The 23,850-nt window shown below is 37.8% G+C and overlaps 2 protein-coding genes across 2 annotated transcripts in view; both read left to right on the top strand.

Annotated features, from left to right (window-relative positions):
* LOC126971310 (mediator of RNA polymerase II transcription subunit 14) overlaps positions 1 to 18,275 on the top strand; it is a 34,311-nt gene extending 16,036 nt beyond the window's left edge. Inside the window, exons 14-24 of the mRNA XM_050817530.1 lie at positions 1,258 to 1,395; positions 2,675 to 2,879; positions 4,663 to 4,822; positions 6,603 to 6,743; positions 8,966 to 9,059; positions 9,271 to 9,368; positions 9,785 to 9,995; positions 11,523 to 11,905; positions 15,477 to 15,734; positions 16,958 to 17,091; positions 17,563 to 18,275. Of these exons, the coding sequence (XP_050673487.1) occupies positions 1,258 to 1,395; positions 2,675 to 2,879; positions 4,663 to 4,822; positions 6,603 to 6,743; positions 8,966 to 9,059; positions 9,271 to 9,368; positions 9,785 to 9,995; positions 11,523 to 11,905; positions 15,477 to 15,734; positions 16,958 to 17,091; positions 17,563 to 17,683 (1,943 nt within the window). The 3' untranslated portion in view covers positions 17,684 to 18,275. The remainder of the gene's footprint in view (positions 1 to 1,257; positions 1,396 to 2,674; positions 2,880 to 4,662; positions 4,823 to 6,602; positions 6,744 to 8,965; positions 9,060 to 9,270; positions 9,369 to 9,784; positions 9,996 to 11,522; positions 11,906 to 15,476; positions 15,735 to 16,957; positions 17,092 to 17,562) is intronic.
* A 2-nt stretch (positions 18,276 to 18,277) lies between these two features.
* Positions 18,278 to 20,925, top strand: LOC126971311 (uncharacterized). Its single transcript, XM_050817531.1, has 2 exons — positions 18,278 to 18,681; positions 19,982 to 20,925. The coding sequence occupies exons 1-2, from the start codon at positions 18,386 to 18,388 to the stop codon at positions 20,868 to 20,870; spliced, it is 1,185 nt and encodes a 394-aa protein (XP_050673488.1). The 5' UTR covers positions 18,278 to 18,385; the 3' UTR covers positions 20,871 to 20,925.
* The last annotated feature ends 2,925 nt before the right edge of the window (positions 20,926 to 23,850 follow it).

Genomic DNA, 23,850 nt, shown 5'->3' with positions numbered 1-23,850 from the left:
TATTCCTTATCAACCATGTTTGTAACAGCCAACGAAGTTTGGAGCTGCTGCTGTTACGCTCAACACCAGGATTGCCTCTACAACTGCACAACAGGGACACAATTTGCAAGCATACTGTGATGCTGAGATCTGTTACATGTTATAGGTCTTGAAACCTCGTTAAATTTTTTATGACAATAAGGGGCGAGACGAGCAGGCCGTTCAGCTGATGGTAATTGATACGTCCTACCCATTACAATGCACTGCCGCTCAGGATTCTTGAAAAAACCATAAATTCTGAGCAAACTACAATTGCGCTCCGTCACCTTGAGGCATTTATTTTATCAAAATACACACTCATCATCATCATCAGCCGGAAGACGTCCACTGCTGGACAAAGGCCTCCCCCAAAGATTTCCACGACCCTGCCCTCATCCAACGTATTCCGGCGATCTTGACCAGATGGTCGAAAATACACACTATCATTACAGAATATTACATTATTACATTTTTATAATTAAAATTTATAACATATTTTAAATAATGCTACTTTCGTGAGTTCAGCCTGAGTGCAACAAAACAGATCCGTCAGTGAGGCCATTATTGTATTTAAGTGTACGCGTTATCGCTGCCTGGCTTAACATAACGCCGTTGCTGCTGCGTGCGGTCGGCACCATCAGCAACGGCGGCCGACGTCGGTGCCATCCGGAACAACAATATACAGTCTACCCAATATGTCCGCATGATGCACCTTCCCTCTTACTAAATTCTTATGGACCCAGATTACTGCCTTGAATTACACCGGATCTTGTAAAATAACGCTTTGATGTATATCCAGCAAAATTTACATACTACTGTCTATCAGCCATGTAGCTGACCATGAAGTTTAATAGTTGTGGCGTGAATCCAAATCCTGCTAACTTTTTATCAGCACTTCGTTGTGGACTAGATCAAATGTTTTTTTTAAATCAAAGTAGGACGCATCGCATTCGCCACCATTGACTATTGGAATAATATCTACCAAATAGGTTAATAGATTACTTCGTTGTGGTCTAAAATCTAAAGTCCCATTTGCCCAGTAATTTTACCAGCTACGGCGCCCTTCAAACCGAATCACAATATTGGTTACACATTACTGCTTCACTGTAGAAAAAGGCGCCGTTGTGGTACCTATAATACAGCCGGCATTCTGTACAAAGCAGCCTCTCACTGGTTCTTCAAGTTGAGGTGGTAAAATGCGTGGTTATATCAATGTAATCACATAAAAATTTTTTGCAGGAGAGAGACGCTGCGTGTACCTGCAGTACGAGCTCGGAACGGATGCGGGCCGCACTGCGGACGCGTTTCTTGCGGATTGGGCGGCCATTGTTCATCTACACACTTTGCTGCATGACTTCATGCTCAGGCCTGTTCAAGGTACAACTAATAAGATATATTCCCATATAAAACTTGACAGGTTAAACGCCAGATTAGTTATTAGACTTCAACTTAATATAATAATTATTTAATTGTATATATTGCAGATATCTGCGAATTAGTAGTAGATTGTAGTGAATAAAGCTTATGTTATATTTTCGATGTTACGGCCTGCCAGGTCATAGAAGAAATAGTAAAATAGTAATATCGAAGAGGAGGACAAACGAGCGTACGGGTCACTTGATGTTAAGTGATCACCGCCGCCCACATTCTCTTGCAACACTAAAGGAATCGCAGAAGAGTTGCCAGCTTTTTAGAAAAGTGTACGCACTTTTTTTGAAGGTACCCATGTTTTATCGGCTTAGAAACACCGCACAAAGAAGCTCATTTCACAGCTTGATCGTACGTGGAAGAAAGTATATAAACATATATATACTCCGTAAAATACATCAATGTTTATTGTACAAGCATTTGTACATAGTCATAGCTTAGCCAGGCTCATTAGATAATCAAAGAGCTGACGGTCGTCCTATGGTTTCGTAATGTGGTTTATCTATACCCATGCTTTAAATCCTCTATTAAAGATTCTGAAACAGTTAGCTTATTGCCAACATTAAAACACCCAATGTTCTAATAACCATTACATCATCCAAAAGAGTGTTGTAATGTTGTACTGAATTTCATAACAACACTCCTATGTTTTTTTTATCCCTTCATGCGCAAAGAGTTTCAACATACAGCAACATTCTTATTGCTCGGTGCGTGGTATCTGTATGAATTTCAAAATAAGAACATTTTAGTTTACGCGTGTTCCACACTACCAGAACGTCGCGCGCCGTAAAAAAAATAGGTTATTCGAATCCCCGCCATTTTTCTTCGATATTTTTATTGTTTTGTTTACAAAAAATGAGCGATTCATTTTAAACGCAAAAGAACATTATATTCGAGTGAATTTTAATTATTGCATTATACAAAATGTAAATTACAACTAAAATAAATAATTGTTTCTTAATACTTATTTTATTTGTATATAATCAGTAATGAATAATATTAGGTTACTACTAGGACTGGTGTTTTAATGTTAGCAGTAAGCTAACTGTTCCAGAATCTTTTAGAGGATTCATACTCTGGGTGTACATAAAGTCTTGTATGCAACTGTTGATAATTAGGTATTAAAACACTCATGTGATACTATTATCATATTCGTGTTTTAATACACCTTATTAGTTTATTACACAACAGTTGCATAAATAACTATTATTATTTGATTAAATAACAGAACGTGAAACACTATGGCAAGGCGTGTGCATCCGTTCGTACACGTACCGGTCGCTGGTGGTGGGCTTCGGTAGCGGACAACGAGCCACCGCCGTGCTGCAGTGGAGCGCGGCCACCCACCGCTACACACTGGCCACGCCGGCGCACCAGCCCGCTGCCAACGCTCATCACCTGCTGCATCACCATCTCGACGCCTACATCAACTGGTAAAGTTTCACGAGCCCGTTGGGTCCACTGGTATACGTGCACGTGAGAAACTAAGGGTATTATTATTATTATTATGATTTGGGAATTTCAATGCACTTAAATCCTAGGATCTATTGTGCCCCCTTCTTGCGCTAGCGCGCCTGTTCTCAAACTTAAAAGTTAAGGAGGAGAATCGAGGCTACTAACTAGGATACATGTTACTGTGCCGAGATTTAAATTATATCCTCGAGGCCTATTACTTTTAGAAGGCGTAGGATCCTCAAAGGGTCCAGGCATGGCACGTCCTCTGCTTTGAGTGAAGGTGTTTTAAGACACCCCAGCCTGATTCTGGCAAAGGCTTCGCATTCCAGAAGAATGTGTATGGGGTCTTCAGTGGCTTCGCAGCAGAATCTGCACAGGTTTGATTCACTGAGACCCTTTCTGGCTAGGTGCCCATGTAGCTTGCAATGGACGGATAGGAACCTGGTGAGGGCTCTCAGTTGTGTTCTGTCCAAGCCTATGCATTAAGCACTAAGGGTAACATTGCATTCTCACCCTCGTATAGCTAGGTTGTTTTCATGACAATAAGGGTTGAAACAAGCTGGATGTTCAGCTGCTGTTGGTAAATGATACGCCCTGCTCATTACTGTGCAGTGCCACACAGGATTCTTGAAAAACAAAAAATTATTGAAGTAGGCGTTACTTTGCAGAAATCCATAATTATCATAAACTGGAGTCTCGTGCCAGAGTTCGGCGAGTCAAAATGTCCTGAGGATGCCTCGTGTAAAAAGGAGCGTGCGAAAAGGAGGACAAACGGGCATACGGGTCACCTGATGTTAAGTGATCACCGCTGCTAACATTTTCTTGCAACACCAGAGAAATCACACGAGCGTTATCCGCCTTTAAGGAAGGTATACGCGCTTTTATTGAAGGTACCATTTCATTTTTTTTAATCTAAATCAGTATGTATAAACAATATTGATACTTTCCTAAAAAATTTTGTATACAATTCACTATAAAATTTGCATTTAAGTATTAATTTTAAGGGTACCAGTGATACTCGTGTATTAACAAAAGTTTTTTCATTTCTCATACTCGGAAAGTATTTTTGTTTTGATCTGAAATTTCTGGGTAGAAAATGCTGCTTCTCTCCACAGAGAGGGAATAACTCATACAAATTACTTCTCACCTAAGGGCCGCAATGAACTTTAAAAATAGAACTGCTGTCAACTGTGAAGAGTTTTATGTAAAAGAAAAACTTATAAAAAAAATGCTGCAGCCATGTGACTTTCTAAACAGCCAGTGTGAACTTAGCGCAAATTCTTTGAGCGGAATAAGCCGCAACAATTAAGTACGCGGTGAGTTCCATATTTAAAATTCAAATAGTCGACATAAATTGTCCTAATTTGACAATTAATTTTAAATAGGTACTACTAATATTATTACTATTTATCTATGAATAGTTTAGATAAACAAATAGTTTTATTTTCCTCATATTCGAAATGAAAAGTAGAGTGTTTAACACGGGTAAAGGAATCAATTCCTACTCGGACTATAGCCGTCTAAATACCTCAGAACTTGATTCGTTCGACCCTCGGTTAACAATCTACTATTCCCTCGCACGTTGTAACAGGGACGGCCCTTTTGTCATATTAACGTCTGCGTAACGCCAGCAAGCAGTAGTCTCTTTGTCAACGGTACCTCTGATTGCAAATTTTTGAAGTGTATATGTGACGTCATAAAGATGGTGGCCTGTCCCCATCTCATCGTGCGAGGATAATAATTAATGTTGTGTATTTTCAGTAAGAAAGATCTGATGTCGTTCGGCGTGGTGCTCCGCGAGACATATGCGCCGCTTCTGGCGCTGAGCCGGCTGCCCACGCTGCCGCAGTTAGGGCTCCACCACGTGCGCACGCTCATGCCGACACCCACATTCACACTACTGGCGCACTCTTGGAGAAAGGTTAGTGTACATATTTATATTGTTGAGATTCCTACTATAGTAAGGCCAACGAGAGGAAATAAAGTATGTAAACAAAGTTTCAGGGCGACAAAACATTTCTATTTCAATAAATTATATACAAATAATGGATTCCCTATTCTAATCGCTGTCGTCTGTATTACACAAAGATGATTCGTCGGAATAGTCCGAATCAGGCGTATTTATGACAATATAACTATGTATAATGTAACTCAGTAACTCTCTCGTTGGCCTTGGAAGTCTTTTATTTTCTCAGAATTCATGCCTTTGGAATTCATATGATCTCAATTGTTGGTTCGGAATGAAAATGGCACTCTGAAAGAGAAGAAACAACGAATGAAATGCCTGAATTCCTTTTTGCGTTATTACAAAAAATAACACCATAATTCAATATTGTACAAAGTTATTGCTATTAGATAAAAACACTGTAAACACTGGCAGTTTGATCTTTTATCTTTGACTTTAAGACAGGATGACGATGCTAATATTTACGTGGCACGTAAAGAACTCTTTTGTCAGTCTTAGATTGTTCTTGGCTGTATTTGGATTCAGTGGCAGGAAATCTTCAATTTTTGTGTCATTGATTGATTGAGATGAAAGGTTGAATTTCTATTACTCTGCTCGTTCAATTAAATATTTGTTTAATGTCATTGTTGTAGGAACTACAATCAACTAGACTCTCAACCGCCTATTAAAAGATTGTCAAAAAGTTCGAGTGGTATTCGATACCGATAACATTAAAATTAACACCTTAAATTGTGGCAGTAATGTTCAAGTCAATGTGTACGCTCAGAAGAAGCTCATTGTTTATGGTGCGATATTTCGTCGACGATGTATTTTGTTCTAACAATTGAAATGTAATTATTTAGGAAAATGATTAAAAACTTCAAGATAGTCACATAATTTTATTAAGGATACTAACCCGAAATACCTACAACACTCCATCCTTTTTAAGTTTGGATATGCTGTTATTTGGAGATTTTTTCACTGAACATTGCGTGGCGATGTATTTAAAGCGCGGTCAAAACACAACTGAACGAAAACTTTTCTTCAGACAATTTTTGAGCGTGATTGTGAGTCTAGTGCAACAAAACAGATCCGTCTATTTTTAGTTTATTGTACATCAATGTTTAATGTAAACAGAATGTTGTAGAGATTGGGCGATGCAAAAACGAATCTTCGCACGTGAAAATATCATCAAAGTGTGTATCACAACGACATAAAATATATATAAGCCATGTTTATATACTATGGTTGTTCTTGATGTGTAAACTTCCTTAGCGGCGTTGAGCACTTTTCTTAGGAAAATTCTTAGGACAGTCGTTGAAATTATGGATGAAAGTTGATTTTCCTGAGAGATATTTCTTTTAATGTAAGATAATTGTAATAGTTCTGTAGAGTTCAATTTTTTATAGAGTAATAATAATAATGTTTTTTTTCTTTTCTTTCTTTTCTTTTCTAATAAATGAATATTGTATTTAACCACATAAATAGTACTTTTACACTTATAAATAAATCAATTCGTGCGAAATTATTAACGTTCATGTTCAAGTTTTCAACTTTCAACAACCCGTATTTTTTTTAAATCTAATTTATATGACAAGCGAAGTTGGGGAATGTGATTGAAAAAACGTGACCAACCACGCCCATGTCCCTAGCGACACCAGAGTTACAGGATTATTGCCGTTCAACTAGGATATACGAAACAACATGGAATAAGTCACTTTAATAGTCATCAAGAAGAAAATATTAATTGTTACAGATTCGTGTAATATACGCAGGCGCATACTCACTTGAAATTGGCATTCGCGGCGGCAACGTTGTCACAATCAGAGACGGTTCTTATTCTAAGTTTGACCGGTCGTCTGTTGTCGATGAATTCGCGCCGGCGCAAGGTTTAAAAGTAAGTGAAAACAACAATTGCTAAACTACCTACTCCTGTCATATTTATAAATTCTATTACAAATAAAAAAAACGTTAATTACGTTATGTAATTCACTTCCTGTTTCGATGGGAAATTTTGTCAATGCTTGTTCTAGAGATTTCTTAAGCGACCCGGTGTTGGCGTGTCGTTTAGAGCAGGCCACGTCTTATAAAACTAACAGTTTTTATAGATTAAAAGTTTTGTACCAAATTAGACCATTTATAACCACAGAATTGCGCATACATCTTTGTGAGGCTCTTGTTCTATCCAAGTTTAACTTTACCGATACAGTGTATGGTCCGAGGCTGCTTGGCAGAACAAGAAATTCAATACAAAGAGTACAAAATGCATGTGCTCGTTTTTGCTGGGACATACCGGCCCGACAACACATTTCTCCATACATCCAAGAAGCAAATATTTTAAATATGGATGCTCGTAGACGACTTCATTTAGCCACGCTTCTTTTTGGTATTATTAAGACAAAAACGCCAAAATATTTATATAGTAAATTGGAATGGCTAGGTCAGCGCAGCCAGTTAAATTTTGAAACAAGGTTCGCATTCAATGTCCTGTCAGTCCCACTCCATCATTCGGCCTCTTTTTTAGAGGAAGTTTTAGGTACAGTGCCACCAAGTGCTGGAATGATATACCACCACCGTTTCGCAATTTGAAGACTGTTGGAACTTTCCAGAAAAAAGTTAAAAATCTCATCCTTATGTCTATTTGAATTATTAAGTATCTGCTCACAAATTGTGTGCATAAGTCCTACATTACTACGTATAAGATATATCTTATTAATAATACATAATGGGATCGAAGTTTTAGTTTGTTTCTGCAAATATTTTTAAAATTGCTATTATTTTAATATTTATGTATGTATGTATATTTATGTAATATTCTGAACAGGTAGAACCTAATTTCAAATTATCATCTTTAAAAATAAATTTATGGAACCTATAATAAAACTAAATTTATTTTTTAACAATAGTAGTTACTCAATGGGTCACCTGGAGGCTGCTATAAATCAGCATTGTGTTGGTATTATTCCAATGCAGCATAACGCTGAGTCAGTTCCTTTTGATAACAATAACTGCTACACAGTACTTTTAAATTAAGATAATCACTATAATATTATGCATACATTTTTTTTTATCGTTTGTATATTTTTATGCTATAAGTTATTAATTATTTTTTTACCTCTAAGTCTTTTTTAGTTGTATTATTCTGTGTGGTTTGTGTTTGTTATCAATAAAGTTTTGATTCATTCATTAATTCGTTCAATTTGCGGTCGAAGTGGACACACTTTTGACTGAATTTACTTACTTAATACACTTTTGTTTTTACAAAAATGAGCTTTGTCATTTGATAAGACACCACCAAACCATGTCTGACGCTTGGGATTGATTTAGAGAATGCCTGTATGGCAACGATAACCACTGAGCGTCCGGTCTTTTCAAGTTGAAGCTTGAAAAAGTATTCGTAATATTTTTTTTAAGCTCCAACAGAATCTTTTATGGTCTTAATAAAGATAAAAGAATATGTTGGTAAATCTATCGATAGTGCTATATACGAACATAATACTGTATCAAGTATCTTGAAAATGTCTCCACACCAACTTTGCAAGGTTATCACTGCGATTCTGTTTTTCTTAACACCTCACTCTAATATTTTGACTAAATATTAACTTCAAAAAACGAAAAATTGAAATGGCGGTAAAGGATCGAAGTTGCTTACATAATAAACGCGTTCAAAATTTTAATTTAATAGAAGTTTTAAAGTTGTAACAATATTCATAGACATTTACATATTAATAAGAGGTTAAGTTAGATTGTGGATATGCATGGTTCAGCAACTTGGATTCCTGCAAGAAAACATTAAATAGCTGAAACAGAGTTTAATTTCTTTACTTTAATGTCTTAAATTTTATATTCAATTTTTACTTTTTATGAATTACAGTTTTATTTTTCGTTTTATATTTTTTAACTATCAACGCGCCGAAGTCAGTATGGGATACTAATGCAGTGCATGCAAGAAATGTGGGAGTGGTATTGCATATTTTGTGTATTAAATTACACTTTAAGAAACTAATATGTTGCTATATTTCCTATTAGTACCTATTAATCATTAAAATACGTGGTAAATCTAACAACTACGTGGTCTCAATGTTTATTTAATAACTTTATTATTATTATATTTCTTAGACCTTCCTATCGCGTTATGTGGACGATAATATAAGCGCTCGTCTATTGGCTGAAGATGACAACCCACCCTCACCGATATCGCCCATGCCACCAGGTGAGATGATACATTATATTAATGCTTTTAATACCTGTTATATTAATAATTAGTAACTCTTATTTATATATTATATTTTGGCATCAAAGTTTATTACGATACGGAAGACTTATATTGCCGAAAATTATTTTATTTTTTATCGTTGTTGAAAACTAATGAAAGCCTTTCGATATTTCAATGTATCTAAAACATTGCAACATTATTTTATCAGGCGGGCTCCGGTTCCCGGGACCATTGACTCCGCCACAGCCGCATACGCCACATTCCGCGCCCCTCACGCCACACCCTGCCTCGCCTGCACAGCATCAGGTGATTACAAATCAAAACTTGCAGTCGTGTTTCCATTTAAATAATTTCGGTACAAAATCCGACTCGAAGGACCAACTCTAAAGTTTTATTTAATTGGACCATAAAAGAATACAAGAAAATCTTTATTATTGCAAACATTATAGATATTATGTGTAATTTTTAAAAGACAATATCCGAAATAATATCCATCTATCATCAAAATGGAAATACACAAGCAAGAAAGTCAACCCCAACAATATTAGTTTTCAGCCTCAAATCTCAATAGACATTACAGTTAAGGAAAAGAACATAGATGAAAATGGTATATTTAGCGCTTTGTGTATTTAGGGGTATTGTTTTAATCTTAGAGAGTCATAAGTGTGGGCATATCATTTTCATTTAATGTAGTGTAATGTTTGATCGTATCGTGTATACAGATGGGTGGTGGCTCGTTCAACCTGACGTCACCGCCGGCGGGGGCGGTATCGGCGTCCCCCGCCTCCCCGCTCGCGCCTTCCCCTCTGGCGCCCGCCGCGTCGCCACACCCACCGCCCACTTCGCCCTTCACCGCGTGGCCCGCGTCGCCCTCGCTGCCTAGACCCTCGCCGGGACATCACCCCTCACCCAGACACCATATAGATCATAAAGGTAAGTTGCCCTGCTATTCCGTAGGCTGAATTTTTCTTCCGCATTATTCTTTGTGTAATTTAAGTCTGGTAAAACATCTGCAATCAGTACCAGAGGTATATATGGGGCACACTAAAAGTTATACACTTCTAGCTTATCGGAACTATTTGAATTTCGAATGTTATAATTTTTGAAACGTTGCATACGTCTTCTTAGTAAAAAAATCAATTGGCGGGAAATCTTTGTTAATTGTTTTTATCACACATCAAAGTTCTACGTACGAAACGAAAATGGAATTAAGTCGAAAAGAATCTAGAGCAATGATTTTTTATGATTTTAAAAGTGAAGACAGTGCTGCTTGTCTTCAAAATGCTTTTGGGAGAGAAGCACCTTGCTTGAGCACCGTGAGACGATTGTTTGCTGAATTTGAGAGAGGTCGGGGTTCTTTACATGACGAATTTCGTGTGGGCGGCCTTCAAATGCCGTTAACGAAAATAATGTGGCTGCTGTTAATTGAAGAAAACCCGCGGATTACCTATGAGAATTCGAGACATTGGGGATTGGCATGAGCCAAATTCAGAAAATTTTACACGAAGAATTGAAAGTTCGGAAACTTTGTTGTCGTTGGATCCCTCATGAACTGACAGCGGAGCAGAAGCGGGCTTGCGTGGAAATGTGTTCACAGATGCTAATGAAGTACGACCACTGACATTCTAATGCTGTTTATGACATTGTCACAGGAGACGAAACGTGGATTTATTATTTTGAACCCGAAAAACTAAACAGCAATGTTGTGAATGGATGTTTGAAAATGAGAACAAGCCAACAAAAGTGAGGCAGGCGAGAAGCGTGGGTAAAATGATGATCGCACTTTTTTTTTCAGCTACGGGTGATTAAATCCGAGTGGTATTCTACGTATGAGATTTGTTTACCCAAGGTTTTAAAAAAGTTCGTGATAGATGACCAAAAAGCCGCGTTCTCCTACATCATGACAACGCTTCTTCACACACGGCCAACAAAACTAAGTCATTTTTAGCTTCCGAAACAGTACAACTCACCTCCCATCCTGCACATAGCCCGACCTAGTATCCTGTGATTTCTATATTATCCACCAATTCCGAAGAGGCAGTGATAGCGTTCAATCAGCATGTAGAAAACACGCCTTTAGATATTTGGTCCTCCTATTTTAAAAAATGGTTCGATAGCATGAAAAAATTTTTAAAATGTAAAGGAGAGTATTTTCAAAAGCAATGCACGTAATATTTTGGTTATAACATGTTGTTTTTATAAGTTACGCAAAAGTTTTGGTGTGACCTACGTATAACAGTCGCTCTAAGCTTAAAGCTCCTAAACCGGCATAACATTGCGCAAGTTAGGCTGCGTGGCCAACATTTCCTTGGGAATCCAAAATTTGTGCCAAGTCAGGTATGAAGGTGGTGTGGCTGAAATTTCGCATTTTGATGTCATGTCCGTTGGCGATATTCGGTAGTACTGGTATCACGGCATTTTCTATCCATTTTCTCAGCGAAAATATTATGTATGCCATAGGCCCCCAAGCGACTGGGTCCAGCTCGACAAGCGGGCGCGGTCGCCCGTGGTCGGGCGCCATGGCGACCCCGATGGCAGTGAACAAGTTAGAAGCTCTGTGCACACCGTGCGAGCCGCCGCCCGGGGCGCCGCCCGGCCCCGCTCTGGCGCCCCTGCAGCGCTTCCTCGCCTGCGTCTACTTGAAGCGGTCCCTGCAGCGCTGCGTCCAGCAGGAAGAGTTCGTGTCGCTGGTGAGCGCGGAGGCGACGAGCGTGTCGTTCCGCTGCGAGGGGGCGGGGCTTGCAGCGCGCGTGTCGCTGCACCCGCAGCACATGCAGTCGCTGCACCTGCAGCTGTCGCCGCTGCCCGACGCCAAGGACAACTGGACCGCCGACGACCTGCAGGTACCGTAATAAATAATAAATAAAATGCCTTTCATTTTTCGCATTATAAAAAGTAAAAATTACAGACATATTTTCTTAAATTATTTACATTTAGATTTTAAGTAGGATAGTAATGTGTATAATCTTAGTTAAATAACTTGAAAATATAAATTATATACTCTTAGAAAAGTACCTATAATTTAACATGCAGGCATGCTAGAACCCCTCTTATGTGAGGGTGAAGGTCTCCACGAGACTTTTCTATTTGTCTCTATTTTGGGCATCTGTTTTCCAATTTTTACCAGCTATTTTATAATATCGTTATCCCAACGAGTAACCGGTCTACCTTTCTTACTAACACCAGCAGGGCCCCGCCAGGTCCCTTACCATTCTGTTATTGTAATGAAATGTAGGGATGTCCCCTATATACCAACACCAACACCGGGGTCACAGTGGTGATTTGACGACATGAGAGGATAATAGCTTTCGGGGCTGGGATGGCAACATTAGCGGGCGCACAAATATCTCAAATCGGGCAAAAATATCCGGTTATTACCTATTCCTAAATACAAAAAAAGCATTTAACGTCATGCTGTCCAGGATGTGTCGCAGACACAACAGATGTCATAGAATAGATATTTTTTTCTGATTCTTTAACTAAATTTAAATGTAATTTGTATTCAAAATTTTCGTAATAATTTATATTAGTCTTCCATATTTTTATTAATATTTAAGGACGCGTTTTGGAATAGAGAGCTATCGAATCGCACCACTACACTGACACCTCTCAAACACATACACGTACTTAAAGTTAAGGCGAAGAATAAGCAGAAAACACGCAAACATGGTGTTTTTCGACAAGTTTTGTGGTGAAAGTATAGCATTTCGAGCTATGAACACTACTTAATCCTGTTACACATATCCTTAAGTCTTATTTGTAGGTTGCTAATGCTTGCTGTTGGGTAGTTAACACTGCCGAGCCTTTTTAAACTACCACTTTTCTTTGAAGTTAAACAAGTTTTTTGGCATGGCGTGACGCATTTTTTTGGTACTTCTCTCAGAAAAGTTATTCTTATAGTTTGTACTTTTTTGTGTAAGTTCATTTATTCAGATTAGTAGTGAGTAACGAGGATTTTAAGCATATAAACTGTTTTCCACGCAAGAATTTTGAATATATTGGCTTTGTTACATAGATGGCGGGCCGGCAGCCGAGAACTCATATCGCTCAAGGTCGCTGGCAGTTAGTGTCGCCTAAATTGCGGGAATAAAATGAATCTGATAACTTTCATGTTTTTTTATTACCTATTTATTTTTGATAATTGGTTGATGTTTTCGTTTAGTAATTACATAAATATTAGAACTTTAGATGGCAATTCTGTCGCAAAACGTCGTGTGCAGTAAACGTAGTTTTTTTTTTTAATCCAAGATGGCCACCGCGAAAAATTATGATTTTACATTATGGATACCCAATCCGAGGTTCTCGAGGGTACAGATAACGAATTTGGGATAATTTTGAAATCCAAGATGGCTGCCGCGCAAAATTATGATTTCAACAAAATGGATACCGAATCTGAAGTTCTCGAGGGTACAGAGAACGAATTTGGGATCATTTTCGAAATCCAAGGTGGCCACTGCGCAAAATTATGATTTCAACATTATGGATATCGAATCCGAAGTTCTCGAGAGAGCAGAGAACGAATTTCGGATCACTTTTGAAATACAATTTACATATATAATTTATACATTTTCGATGTTTTAGTAACTATTCTGTTAGTAATTAGTAACTTTGAAGTATGTTTAGGTTATAAAAAATTACTTCATTCATTAGTAATAATCGAAATGTAATCTGTAGGTGAATACAAAAAAATCATAAAAAATGCATGAGACTTTATACGAAATTTGTTCAAATTACGCAGTATCTATTGTTTATGTTATCTAACAAAGTGCTAGCTTGTTTAAAAAACAAAAGCCTCGACTTTCGTTTTTATAAATAAGCCCAAACATTTCAAAAGCAATAAATTATTTTGTAATCCGACCTCGTTGCGTCATGGTGACCTTGGCGTTGGTAGAAACGAATGGCGTGTGCGATAAAATGGAACGATGAGTTATGATAAATAAAATCTTTCGTATTGAGAGATGAAAGATAACTAATTTTATTTCGTTAGGAAATTTAAAGGCACGTGTTAGAACTTCTACGAGATATGAAAATTTAATAACCTTTATATTCAAGTTAACCACTTTATTCTTTGAAATATATTTATTATTTCATGAACCTACATTGGTTCGTAAAGGAGCTTTGCCTTGGGGAAATTTACCGACAAGAAACTTCCAGCTCATCTTTTGAACATTACAAAATATACAGTATAATCTTTGTAAAATATACATCAAACAAGTTAATACTAAAATAGAAGTACTAGCCTTATTTAATATTCACAAGGGGTGACGCTATTATATTATCAATAGGTATTACAAGGGTAATAATATGAGAATAGAAGATATAATAATATTATTCTTTGAGCTTTGTCTTTGGGGAAACGAACTGACAAGAAACTTCCAGCTCATCTTTTGAATATTACAAAATATACAGTATAATCTTTGTAAAATATACATCAAACAAGTTAATACTAAAATAGAAGTACTAGCCTTATTTAATATTCACAAGGGGTGACGCTGTTATATTATAAATAGGTATTACAAGGGTAATAATATGAGAATAGAAGATATAATAATATTATTCGTTCGGTGCGGCAGCTACGAGCCAACTGTGCTTGAGCACCACTGCGCCGAACCGAGCTGCTCTACAGCCAATCAGGAACAAGCTCTTATTGGCTGTATTGACTTTTGAATACAATTGTGCTACTTATTAGTTTTAACATGTCTAAACAAATTTTAAATATATTTATTCAGAGTTATTTACCTCTGTATATTTATTAAATAATAACTTTAAAGCTTAATAAGCTTAATAATCTACCACACGCGTTTGTGAATCGCGGCAAATGACAATGAAAATGCTTACAGCAACATTATGGACGGTTTACAACTCGTTCAACGACACTTTGACTTTTTACTCTTTTATTAAAAATTCCTTATACAAATTGACATAAATACACCAAGGTGCACCCCGTAAGGTACGGACAGACGTACTCATTACTAGCACGAAAGCATGCTTTTATTGAGCATACTTATTTAGAGCGCACTTAAAAATCAAACGACGTTTGATTTTCGAGCATGCTACCTGAGGCGCGGGTAAAAGGGGGCGTGCTCCGAGCGCGTCTGAACAGGTTTGCTTATTAGCATGCTATTATCGATTTGATCTCGATCCGCGGCGGGCGACTATGATTATTTTATTGAGTTCTGTATGGATATCACTGTCACTATATCATTGTACATCCTTTTTGTCCAAGAGCCTGGTGCCAAATAGCAGCGCGTCTGTCCGGTGTGTTTGCTTTGAGCATGCTTTTTATGCTTAAACAAGCATGCTTATTGCTGGCAAATGTGAACAGTTGCATGAGCATGCTCACTTTGAGCACACTCGCTCTTTTTGAGCACGTCTGTCCGCACCCGTAGTGCTTCCAACTCCGACCCGCCGCAGGTGATGGAGAAGTTCTTCGAGCAGCGCGTGGCCGTGGCGCCGTACCGCGCCGCGTCGCTGGCGGGCTGGGCGCGCGCCTGGGGCGCCCCGGCCGCGGCGCTGCCGTCGCTGGTGTGTCTGCAGCGCGCGGAGCTGTCGCCGCCCGCGCCGGCCGCCTGGTCGCTGCAGTGGGCGCTGCGCATTCCGCCGCACGGGCCGCAGATCGTGCCCGCGGGCCAGCCCGCCGTGCTGCTCGCCAAGCACAAGATACTCTTCTTTGTGAGTCGCCCCGACTTGTATTTTATTTATGTAATACGAGAGCAAACGAGCGTACGGTTCACCTGTTGTTAAGTGATCACCGCCGCCCACAATCTCTCGCAACACCGGAGGAATCACAGGAGCGTTGCCGGCCTTTAAGAAAGGTGTCCGCGCTTTTTTTGAAGGTACCCATGTCGTATCGTCCCGGAAACACCGCACAAGGAAGCTCATTCCACAGCTTTGTAGTACGTGAAAGAAAGCTCCTTGAAAACCGCACTGTCGAGGAACGCCACACATCCAGATGGTGCGGATGATATCCTAACTTGTGGCGTGTCGTGCGAAAGTGGAATGTGTGAATTGTAGCAGGACTAGTTTTTTCTAAACAATTTGTTACGTTTTTAAAGTGCCGGTACTCTAAACTACTGAGCTAACCGTTCGAGTACCGCCTCGCTATAAAATTCTGTTTGCTTTGTTCAACTCTCAGGTTGTGGCTTCATCTACAGGATCTCCTTTGCAGTTGATAACCTGCTCAACCGCAATATTTGCATATTAGGAAATTGATTTGAGATGTCGCTCTTGTGAATTTAAACAATTTGTTATGTTTTTACAGTGATAACCCTCACTTCTAGCATTAATAATACACAATTTTTTTTTATGTAAATAAGGGACGAGACGAGCTGGACGTTCAGCTGATGGTATACGCTCTGCCCAAAATTGTAAGTTATCGCGAAAGCTGACGACTGATAGATGTTATGGTTCAGTAGTCCGATAATTATCTATCTACGGCGCACTTCTAACCGAAACACAAATTGTGCTTAGACACAACTGCGACAACACACTAGAATAGAAGCGTAACTCAGCGATCTCCTTGAAAGTTATAACTACATCTGGACGGAGCGCTAGGGTCGGTAGATTTTTTTATAAGAGATGAGACGAGCAGAACGTTCAGCTAATGGTAATTGAAACGCCCTACCCATTACAATACAGTCCGCTCAGGATTCTTGAAAAACACAAAAATTCTGAGCGGTAGTACAATTGCGCCCGTCACCTTGAGACATAAGATGTTAAGTCTCATTTGCCCAGTATTATCACTAGCTACGGCGCACTTAAGACCGAAACACAGTAAAGCTTACATATTAGGTACTGCTTAACAGCAGAAATAGGTGCCGCTGTGATATCCATAATCATTATGTGATTTGAAATCCTATTAAGAATCAAAATATTTATATTTTATGGTGTGTTAGATATCCCTGAGCCGCGGCGATACCCAGCTGGTGCTGCCGTTGGTGTACGACGTGCAGTCCAACGCCATGCAGATCGCCGAGAGACGTGACGCGCAGCAACCGCACCTCATCGCGGTCAATCTGCATCTGAAACGGTAACAAAATAATTACACATTGACAACCCACTACAGCTCAGTAGATGGTAACCCTGCCTATTGAGCTAGAGGTCCCGGGTTCGAATTCCGGTAGGTGCAAACATTTATATGATGAATATCGATGTTTATCTCCTAGTCATGGATGTTTATTTGTATTTATGTATAGAAAGAGATGTGAAAATAGATAATATTTTAGAAAACGAACTTATAATTAATGTAGGTGATGATAGCAGTGACGACAGCGAAAGTGGCAGTATGGACGAATCTGATTAAATCTGTTCTTTTGTTACACCATTTTTTTGTCTCTTTTTGTATTCATATGTTTCTTATGTGCTTTTTTTTATAATTTGTCAAAACGGCCATCATAGCGTGCCGCTAGTATAGTAAAGTGGAAGTACGACTATTTAAATCTAGAAAGCCTACCTTGCTAGGTTGTCAATGCCCGTCCCTGATCCTCTGTGGTCTCTGCAGGTTCGCGGAGTTCCACCAGCCGCACGGCGAGTGCCTGCTGTGGCCGGCCGTCCGCGACCTGCTCCTCAACTTCGCGCTGCCGCAGGACGCCCCGCCGCCCCCCGCGCCCGCCCCCACCTAGCCCCCGCCCCCGCTGGCGCCCGCTTACCCGCCGCTCTACTAATAGCAGGACGCTACTAGTACGCACTGCATTGTACAGCTCTATAAAAATGTTCATATAATAATACCCTGTCTAATATACAGGTACTTCTTCAAATTGACGTATAATGGACATTGTGTGAATTATGATGACGCGGATAGCAGTGAGTGAATTTTTCCTTTTTACTTTGACAAAAAAACAACGGGTAAAATCTTGACAGTTTGGCAAGACTATGGAGAAAAGGGATAGCATAGCTGGTAGGAGTTGGTATCACTCTTGTTAAAAGGCAATGCATGTTTTAAATAAGGAAAGTTTCATCACTATCTGGTCAGTGGTCCTGAGCGCATTCAATACAAATTCGTTCATGATACTACGGTAACTGGGGATTAGCTAGGCTCCTATTATGAACGAATTTGAGTTTTACATAGAAATATGATATATGTGAGTTGTTATCAGTTAACTCTCTTATTTTTATTCAGTCGTTCTATAGCCATTGTTTCCATGCAAAGCAGCGTATCTTGTTAATAATACAGTTTATTCCTAGGTTAATTCGTATCTTGTACATAGGGCTAAGATTTAAGCTAAGTTCATATGGCCGCGCGGCACCGCGCGCCGACGCGCGATGTGAGAGTTCACATGACAGGGTATATACGAGCGCCAGTCTGGCATTAACATTGATATACAATGGACGTGGAGGAGGCAATTTGCTTGTGGATTTTATATAGAAGACTGAGACGTCGCAGAAGACGACAAAGGCGATACTGGGTGCATCCAATATTAAGTGACAGACTTTCTTCAAGCCTGTTTGTCACCTTATACCCTAAGTTGAGGTTACATGAAGAAATTTTTTTTAATTATTTCCGTATGTCAGTTGCAACCTTTGATTTTTTATACGATTTCATTGAAAATGATTTAAAATCCAGTGAAAATGCTGTAAGATATTGCATATCACCAAAAGAAAAACTCATTGTAACATTGCGGTAAGTTAACTGTTTATTAATCATAATCACAGTAAAAATTATAAAAAATAAGAAATTATGAGCGAGGCTTCTTGGCAAATTAACTTTTAGTTTAATTGAACAGATCTAATTCTTGAGAATCTTCGTATGACGGGTCACAAGTAACATCACCCGGGGGTGATGTTGCTTGCGATGAACTTGTGGGAGGTGAAGTGTATGAACTAGTTGTATAGCCATATTGTGTTGATTCTCTATCAGAGTACTGCATTGGGTTGCTATATTGAGAACTTTGAAATGAAGCATGATAGTTTCTGGGTGGTCGTTGTGAGCTATATGAAGTAGACGGGTAGTTAAAATCTTCAAGTGGCTGTGCTCGTGTAGCTTGGTATCGTTCTAATAAATTATAAATTTCAATTTTCAGTTTTAAACGCCGGTTTTCAGGAACTTTTTTTATTTCCCTAACCAATGAAAGACAAAATAATTTATCTTCATCGTCATCTTTCTTTTCTGCTGCATTATTATTTCGAGTATTTATGCTTTGTTGTAAAAGATTTGCAAAATGTTCATCGGCAGGGTGAAGTTTGAATTTTTTCCGGGGCACATTTTCTGTTGAAGCTTGAACGCCGCTGCTGTTAACTGCACTATCCAAATCAGGATTCTCTGTAACTTCCGCAACATCAAGGCTGTTGTCAGTTTTTCGTTTCTGGACAACTTGTTTAAGAAATGACAATCTTTGGAAATACGAAAATGAAGATGGTGTTGATGCTGAGGAACCAGACTTCAAATGTTTTGTTTTCTTAAGTTCTTTTACATAGGCATCTCGTAAATTTTTCCATTTTTTTTTGCAAAATCGATCCTAGAAAGTAAATAATTAATTATTAGTTTTCATTGCAAAACTATTGAAAAATGTTGTACGATACGGGTGCATAAAGAGTCCTTATGACCTACTCGTACTTTATGCAAATTGTACTTTGTGCACTTTAGGCTCACGTGCCACACTGTAAACACTCGCTATGAATGTGTTTTCTTTGTAGCACTTATTCAGTAAAGATTTCCTTAAAAGAAATAGACATAGAATTAGGAATAGGAATAGGAGTAGGAATAGGAGTAAGTAGGGGTAGGAATAGGTATGGGAATAGGAATTTGACGAGGAATAGGAGTAGGAATAGAAATGGAATATTTATCGTGGCACGTGAGCATATGCACTTTATGCTCGCGTGCCACACTGTAAACACTCGCTATGCTTGTGTTTTCACTGTAGCACTTATTCGGTAAAGATCTACTTTATGCACGTGTATCTTAAATAACTATTATGTTACAGGTACCTAGCAACTGGTTCTTCATTTGCAGAGTTACAATATGGTTATAAAATTGGCAAGTCTACGATATCGGGTATAATTAAGCAAGTGTGCCAAGTTTTTTGGAGAAATTTAAAAACTTTGGTCATGAGTCCACCAACAAAAGAAATCTGGACACAAATATCTATACAATTTGAAAATAAAGCATATTTTCCAAATTGTGTTGGAGCGTTGGACGGCAAACACGTTCGTTTAATACAGCCACCAGAATCAGGATCAATGTATTACAATTATAAACACTTTTTCTCATTAGTTTTAATGGCTTTATGTGATGCTAACTATTGCTTCATATGGATAGACGTTGGAGCTTACGGAAAAGACAGTGATTCGGGTGTTTTCAAGGAAACGTCATTATTCAAAAAACTCTCAGAAAATTCGTTGAACTTACCAGAGCCTAGATCTATCACAAATAATGAGAGCGATGCATTTAAACTACCATACGTAATTGTAGCTGACGAGGCTTTCGCTATGACTAAAAATTTGATGAGACCCTATGGTGGTAAAATGTTGTCAAAAGAAAAAAAAATATTTAACTACCGCCTTTCTTTAGCACGAAGGTATGTCGAATGTACATTTGGCATAATGTGTAACAAGTGGCGTATCTTACACCGGCCAATAGACGTGAAGATAGATTTTGCTGTTGATATCGTCAAAGCTATTTGTGTTTTACATAACTTGGTAAGGATGAGAGATGGTATAAATCAGGATGATATGATCAATCCAGCGCCATTACCTAATGTGAATCCAACTAACAGTGGACGAGCAATCCATGAAGTAGATAATATTCGAACTAAATTCACAAATTATTTTGTTACTGAAGGTAAATTAGATTGGCAAGATAAAATGGTGTAATAGGTGATGATTTTATAAAACTTATTTTAAATAAATAAAACTAATTAAAAAACAACTTACCCAAATTTTTCTTTTTTTCTTCGGAATCATCATTTTTGCAAAAAATTAAAACTAGTTCTTCCCAAGACCTTCTTTTTAATATTTTATTTGAATAATCCTTAGAGTTAAGATTCCAAATCGCATCTCTTTTTTCGATTTCGTCGATAAGCAAATCGATAGGCACAATGTCATCTTCGGTACTCATTGCATCGATCTATGTGTCTTTCCGTCTCAAGGCGCGCGGATCAACTGAACAGGTCGATACAGGTTTGAAATACTTGGGCCGCGCGGCAGCGCGCGGTTCTAGATCTTGCGCGCGGGTCAGAGCGCGCCGCGCGTTGGCGTGCGGTACCGCGCGGTAATGTAGACGATAATTATCGTTTATATTGATCTTGTGCCGCGCGGTTCGTAGTTCCGCGCGGTACCGCGCGGCCATATGAACTTAGCCTTAAACATTTGTATCGCTATGTTCGGTTGTAATTTAGGTTATGTTAAAGTGGATTAATCAACTATATATTTTGGTGTAAAAATTATTGAATAAAAATATTCAAAAGCTGTTTTGTTTCATTGTTGACTGAATAAAATATATATCCCTCAAATGAAACTATGGACATTACAGAAGCATCAAAAAACATTGGCGTATAATTGATATAAGAAATATATTTCAACAATTTATCGACAAAATTAGACCCCACTGGAGAAAATCTATCACTCGGACTTAAATAATCAGTACCGATAATAATTATCTTCAGAACTAGATGAATTTAACGTGGTAATCGAATATTGATAAGTTTGCAAAGTTTCTCTTAATCTTTCAGTAAAGAATCTGGCAATACTTTACCCCGACCGATTCCTTTGCTATAATAATTATTGAGCCAATCACTCGACAGGATCAGAAGGTAATAAAGGAATATAAATACAGTATTCGACTTCATCCAACACTTTTTTCCAAGATATGCCCAAACTTTTCTAGACTGTATCCAAAATTTTCTCTTGTTTCTTGCCTTTTTTTTTCCATTTAGATTCCATATACTGCAGGCCCACTTCTGAAGCTGAAATCCGATGTAGCATCACTGTCATCTTGTAATTTTTTTAACCCTCAACAATGGATTGGCACACGGTCATTATGTCATCCATATAGCTGTCTGATATAACCTTATCGTTAACTAGAGTAAAGTGTTAGCCTTAACTATAAGTTAAATGCTGTCATTACCTTACCGCTAAGTAAGCTGTCGAAGAAATACCAAATGTCACTCAGAGGTAAAGGATTCGAGTTGGCGTCTTCGCTACTCTTATTTGCGAATACATTTTAACCATATCAGCCTCCAGACAAGTTTTATAATTACGCATTATAATATGACGCACTTCCGGTTCGTAACGCGTAGGTCCTATCATAAGATTGTTTTTGAAAAACACTAATTACAAATTATTCTCGATTTTACTATGACCAATGTAATAGCAAGGAACGCTGAGTTGATATTAATCGTAAAGCAGCTCATAGCTTAAGTGGACTTATCACAGGAGGATGTTGTCAAAAACCTGATGAATATGATTTTTTTTTCAAATCTGATCAAGTCATCCACAATTAGACAGCTTTAACAACATAATCTTTATATTAATTCTAAGTTCTGTCGCACGACTTATCTGTCTAAATGCTGTAGCCGCGTAGAAATGGAATTATAATATGTTAACTTAGTAAGTACCTAAGACTTAAATTATGTAAAATTTTTATGTGTGTAATTCTGTTGGTGGTTCTAATAAAATACATAAATAAATAAACCTAAACGCGTTTCTATAATTAGTCCTCACTTGTATCCTGATTTTTTAGAAATAAGAATACAATTATTGAATATATCAATATTCTCAACTTTGTATTCCTTAAAATGTATGAATTTAACTTCCCAAATAAAAAATGCACCGAAGACATCGATGTGTTTCTATTTCATGCGGGATTTCTATTCATCATATTAAGTACCTAATATACTTCACTTTATTTAAGTAGGGTAAGGTGGGGCACAGTGTTACATGGGATACACTGTTACAATGCAAGTATCTATGTTTCTGACATTTATTTTTATAATGTTGGTATACAGTTTTCACAACCTTATAAGCGGCCATCTTTGAACAGTTGTAATCGCTTCAGTCTATACCGCGTTTTAGAAAGAACAAACAAAAATAGAATTGATGTGATCAAAATTAGAAAAAATCAGATCATACTTATTAATTTGTTTTTTGATGTATTTAGTAAAGGTAAGTGATTGTGGTTTTTGTCTATTCCCTGTATATTTAGCTTCAAATTATCGTTTAGTAGATTTTTGTAAACATTTCTGAAAATACTCTATATATTTTTTTCGATTTGACTCACCTAGAGCACTGTTACATTGTAACAATGATACCCAACTAACATTTCTTTAGGTTTTAAAAGAAAATGGTAAAAAATAAACATGAAAAAGTAAACAAAAAGAATATAACACAAAGAAAAGAAATTCATTGCAAGAGAGCTGAAAAAATACGAAAATTACTGAAATTGTTTAAAATGATGTATATGCAGTTAGCTACTTACGTAAAAGTGGAAAAATTTACAGTCATTTCTACTTTCCTCTTGAACCAGATATGGCAACGGAATCGTTGGAAGACATTAAGATTTTACTTTCTCTTGAAAACGTTTTTATACTATTTTGATGTTGTAACATTGTGCCCCTTACAATGTAACAGAGTACCCCAGATACGGGGTTCACTGTTACAATCGACTGATCTGATTAAAATGCAATTTAAGTAAAGAAGATCCTAATAAAAGTTGTGTTGAAATAATTTTAAATGAGGAGAGACTATAAAAGTTTATATACATGCTAGTTAGAAGTTGATTAAAAAAATATTTTCGTCGCTACATTATCGTTCGTTTTTTTGTAACAATGTGCCCCACCTTACCCTGCAATTAATA

The sequence above is a fragment of the Leptidea sinapis genome, chromosome 23, assembly GCF_905404315.1.
Source record: "Leptidea sinapis chromosome 23, ilLepSina1.1, whole genome shotgun sequence".
Classification (NCBI taxonomy): domain Eukaryota; kingdom Metazoa; phylum Arthropoda; class Insecta; order Lepidoptera; family Pieridae; genus Leptidea; species Leptidea sinapis.
Note: the sequence above shows the minus strand (reverse complement) of the source record. Positions and strands in the feature narration are given on the sequence as shown.

Bases quoted from the DNA above. Each gene is read 5' to 3' on its own strand.
- LOC126971311 (XM_050817531.1), top strand. From the start codon at position 18,386: ATGGACGTGGAGGAGGCAATTTGCTTGTGGATTTTATATAGAAGACTG. The intron at 18,682-19,981 runs GTAAGTTAACTG...ATTATGTTACAG, and splicing joins AAACTCATTGTAACATTGCG to GTACCTAGCAACTGGTTCTT.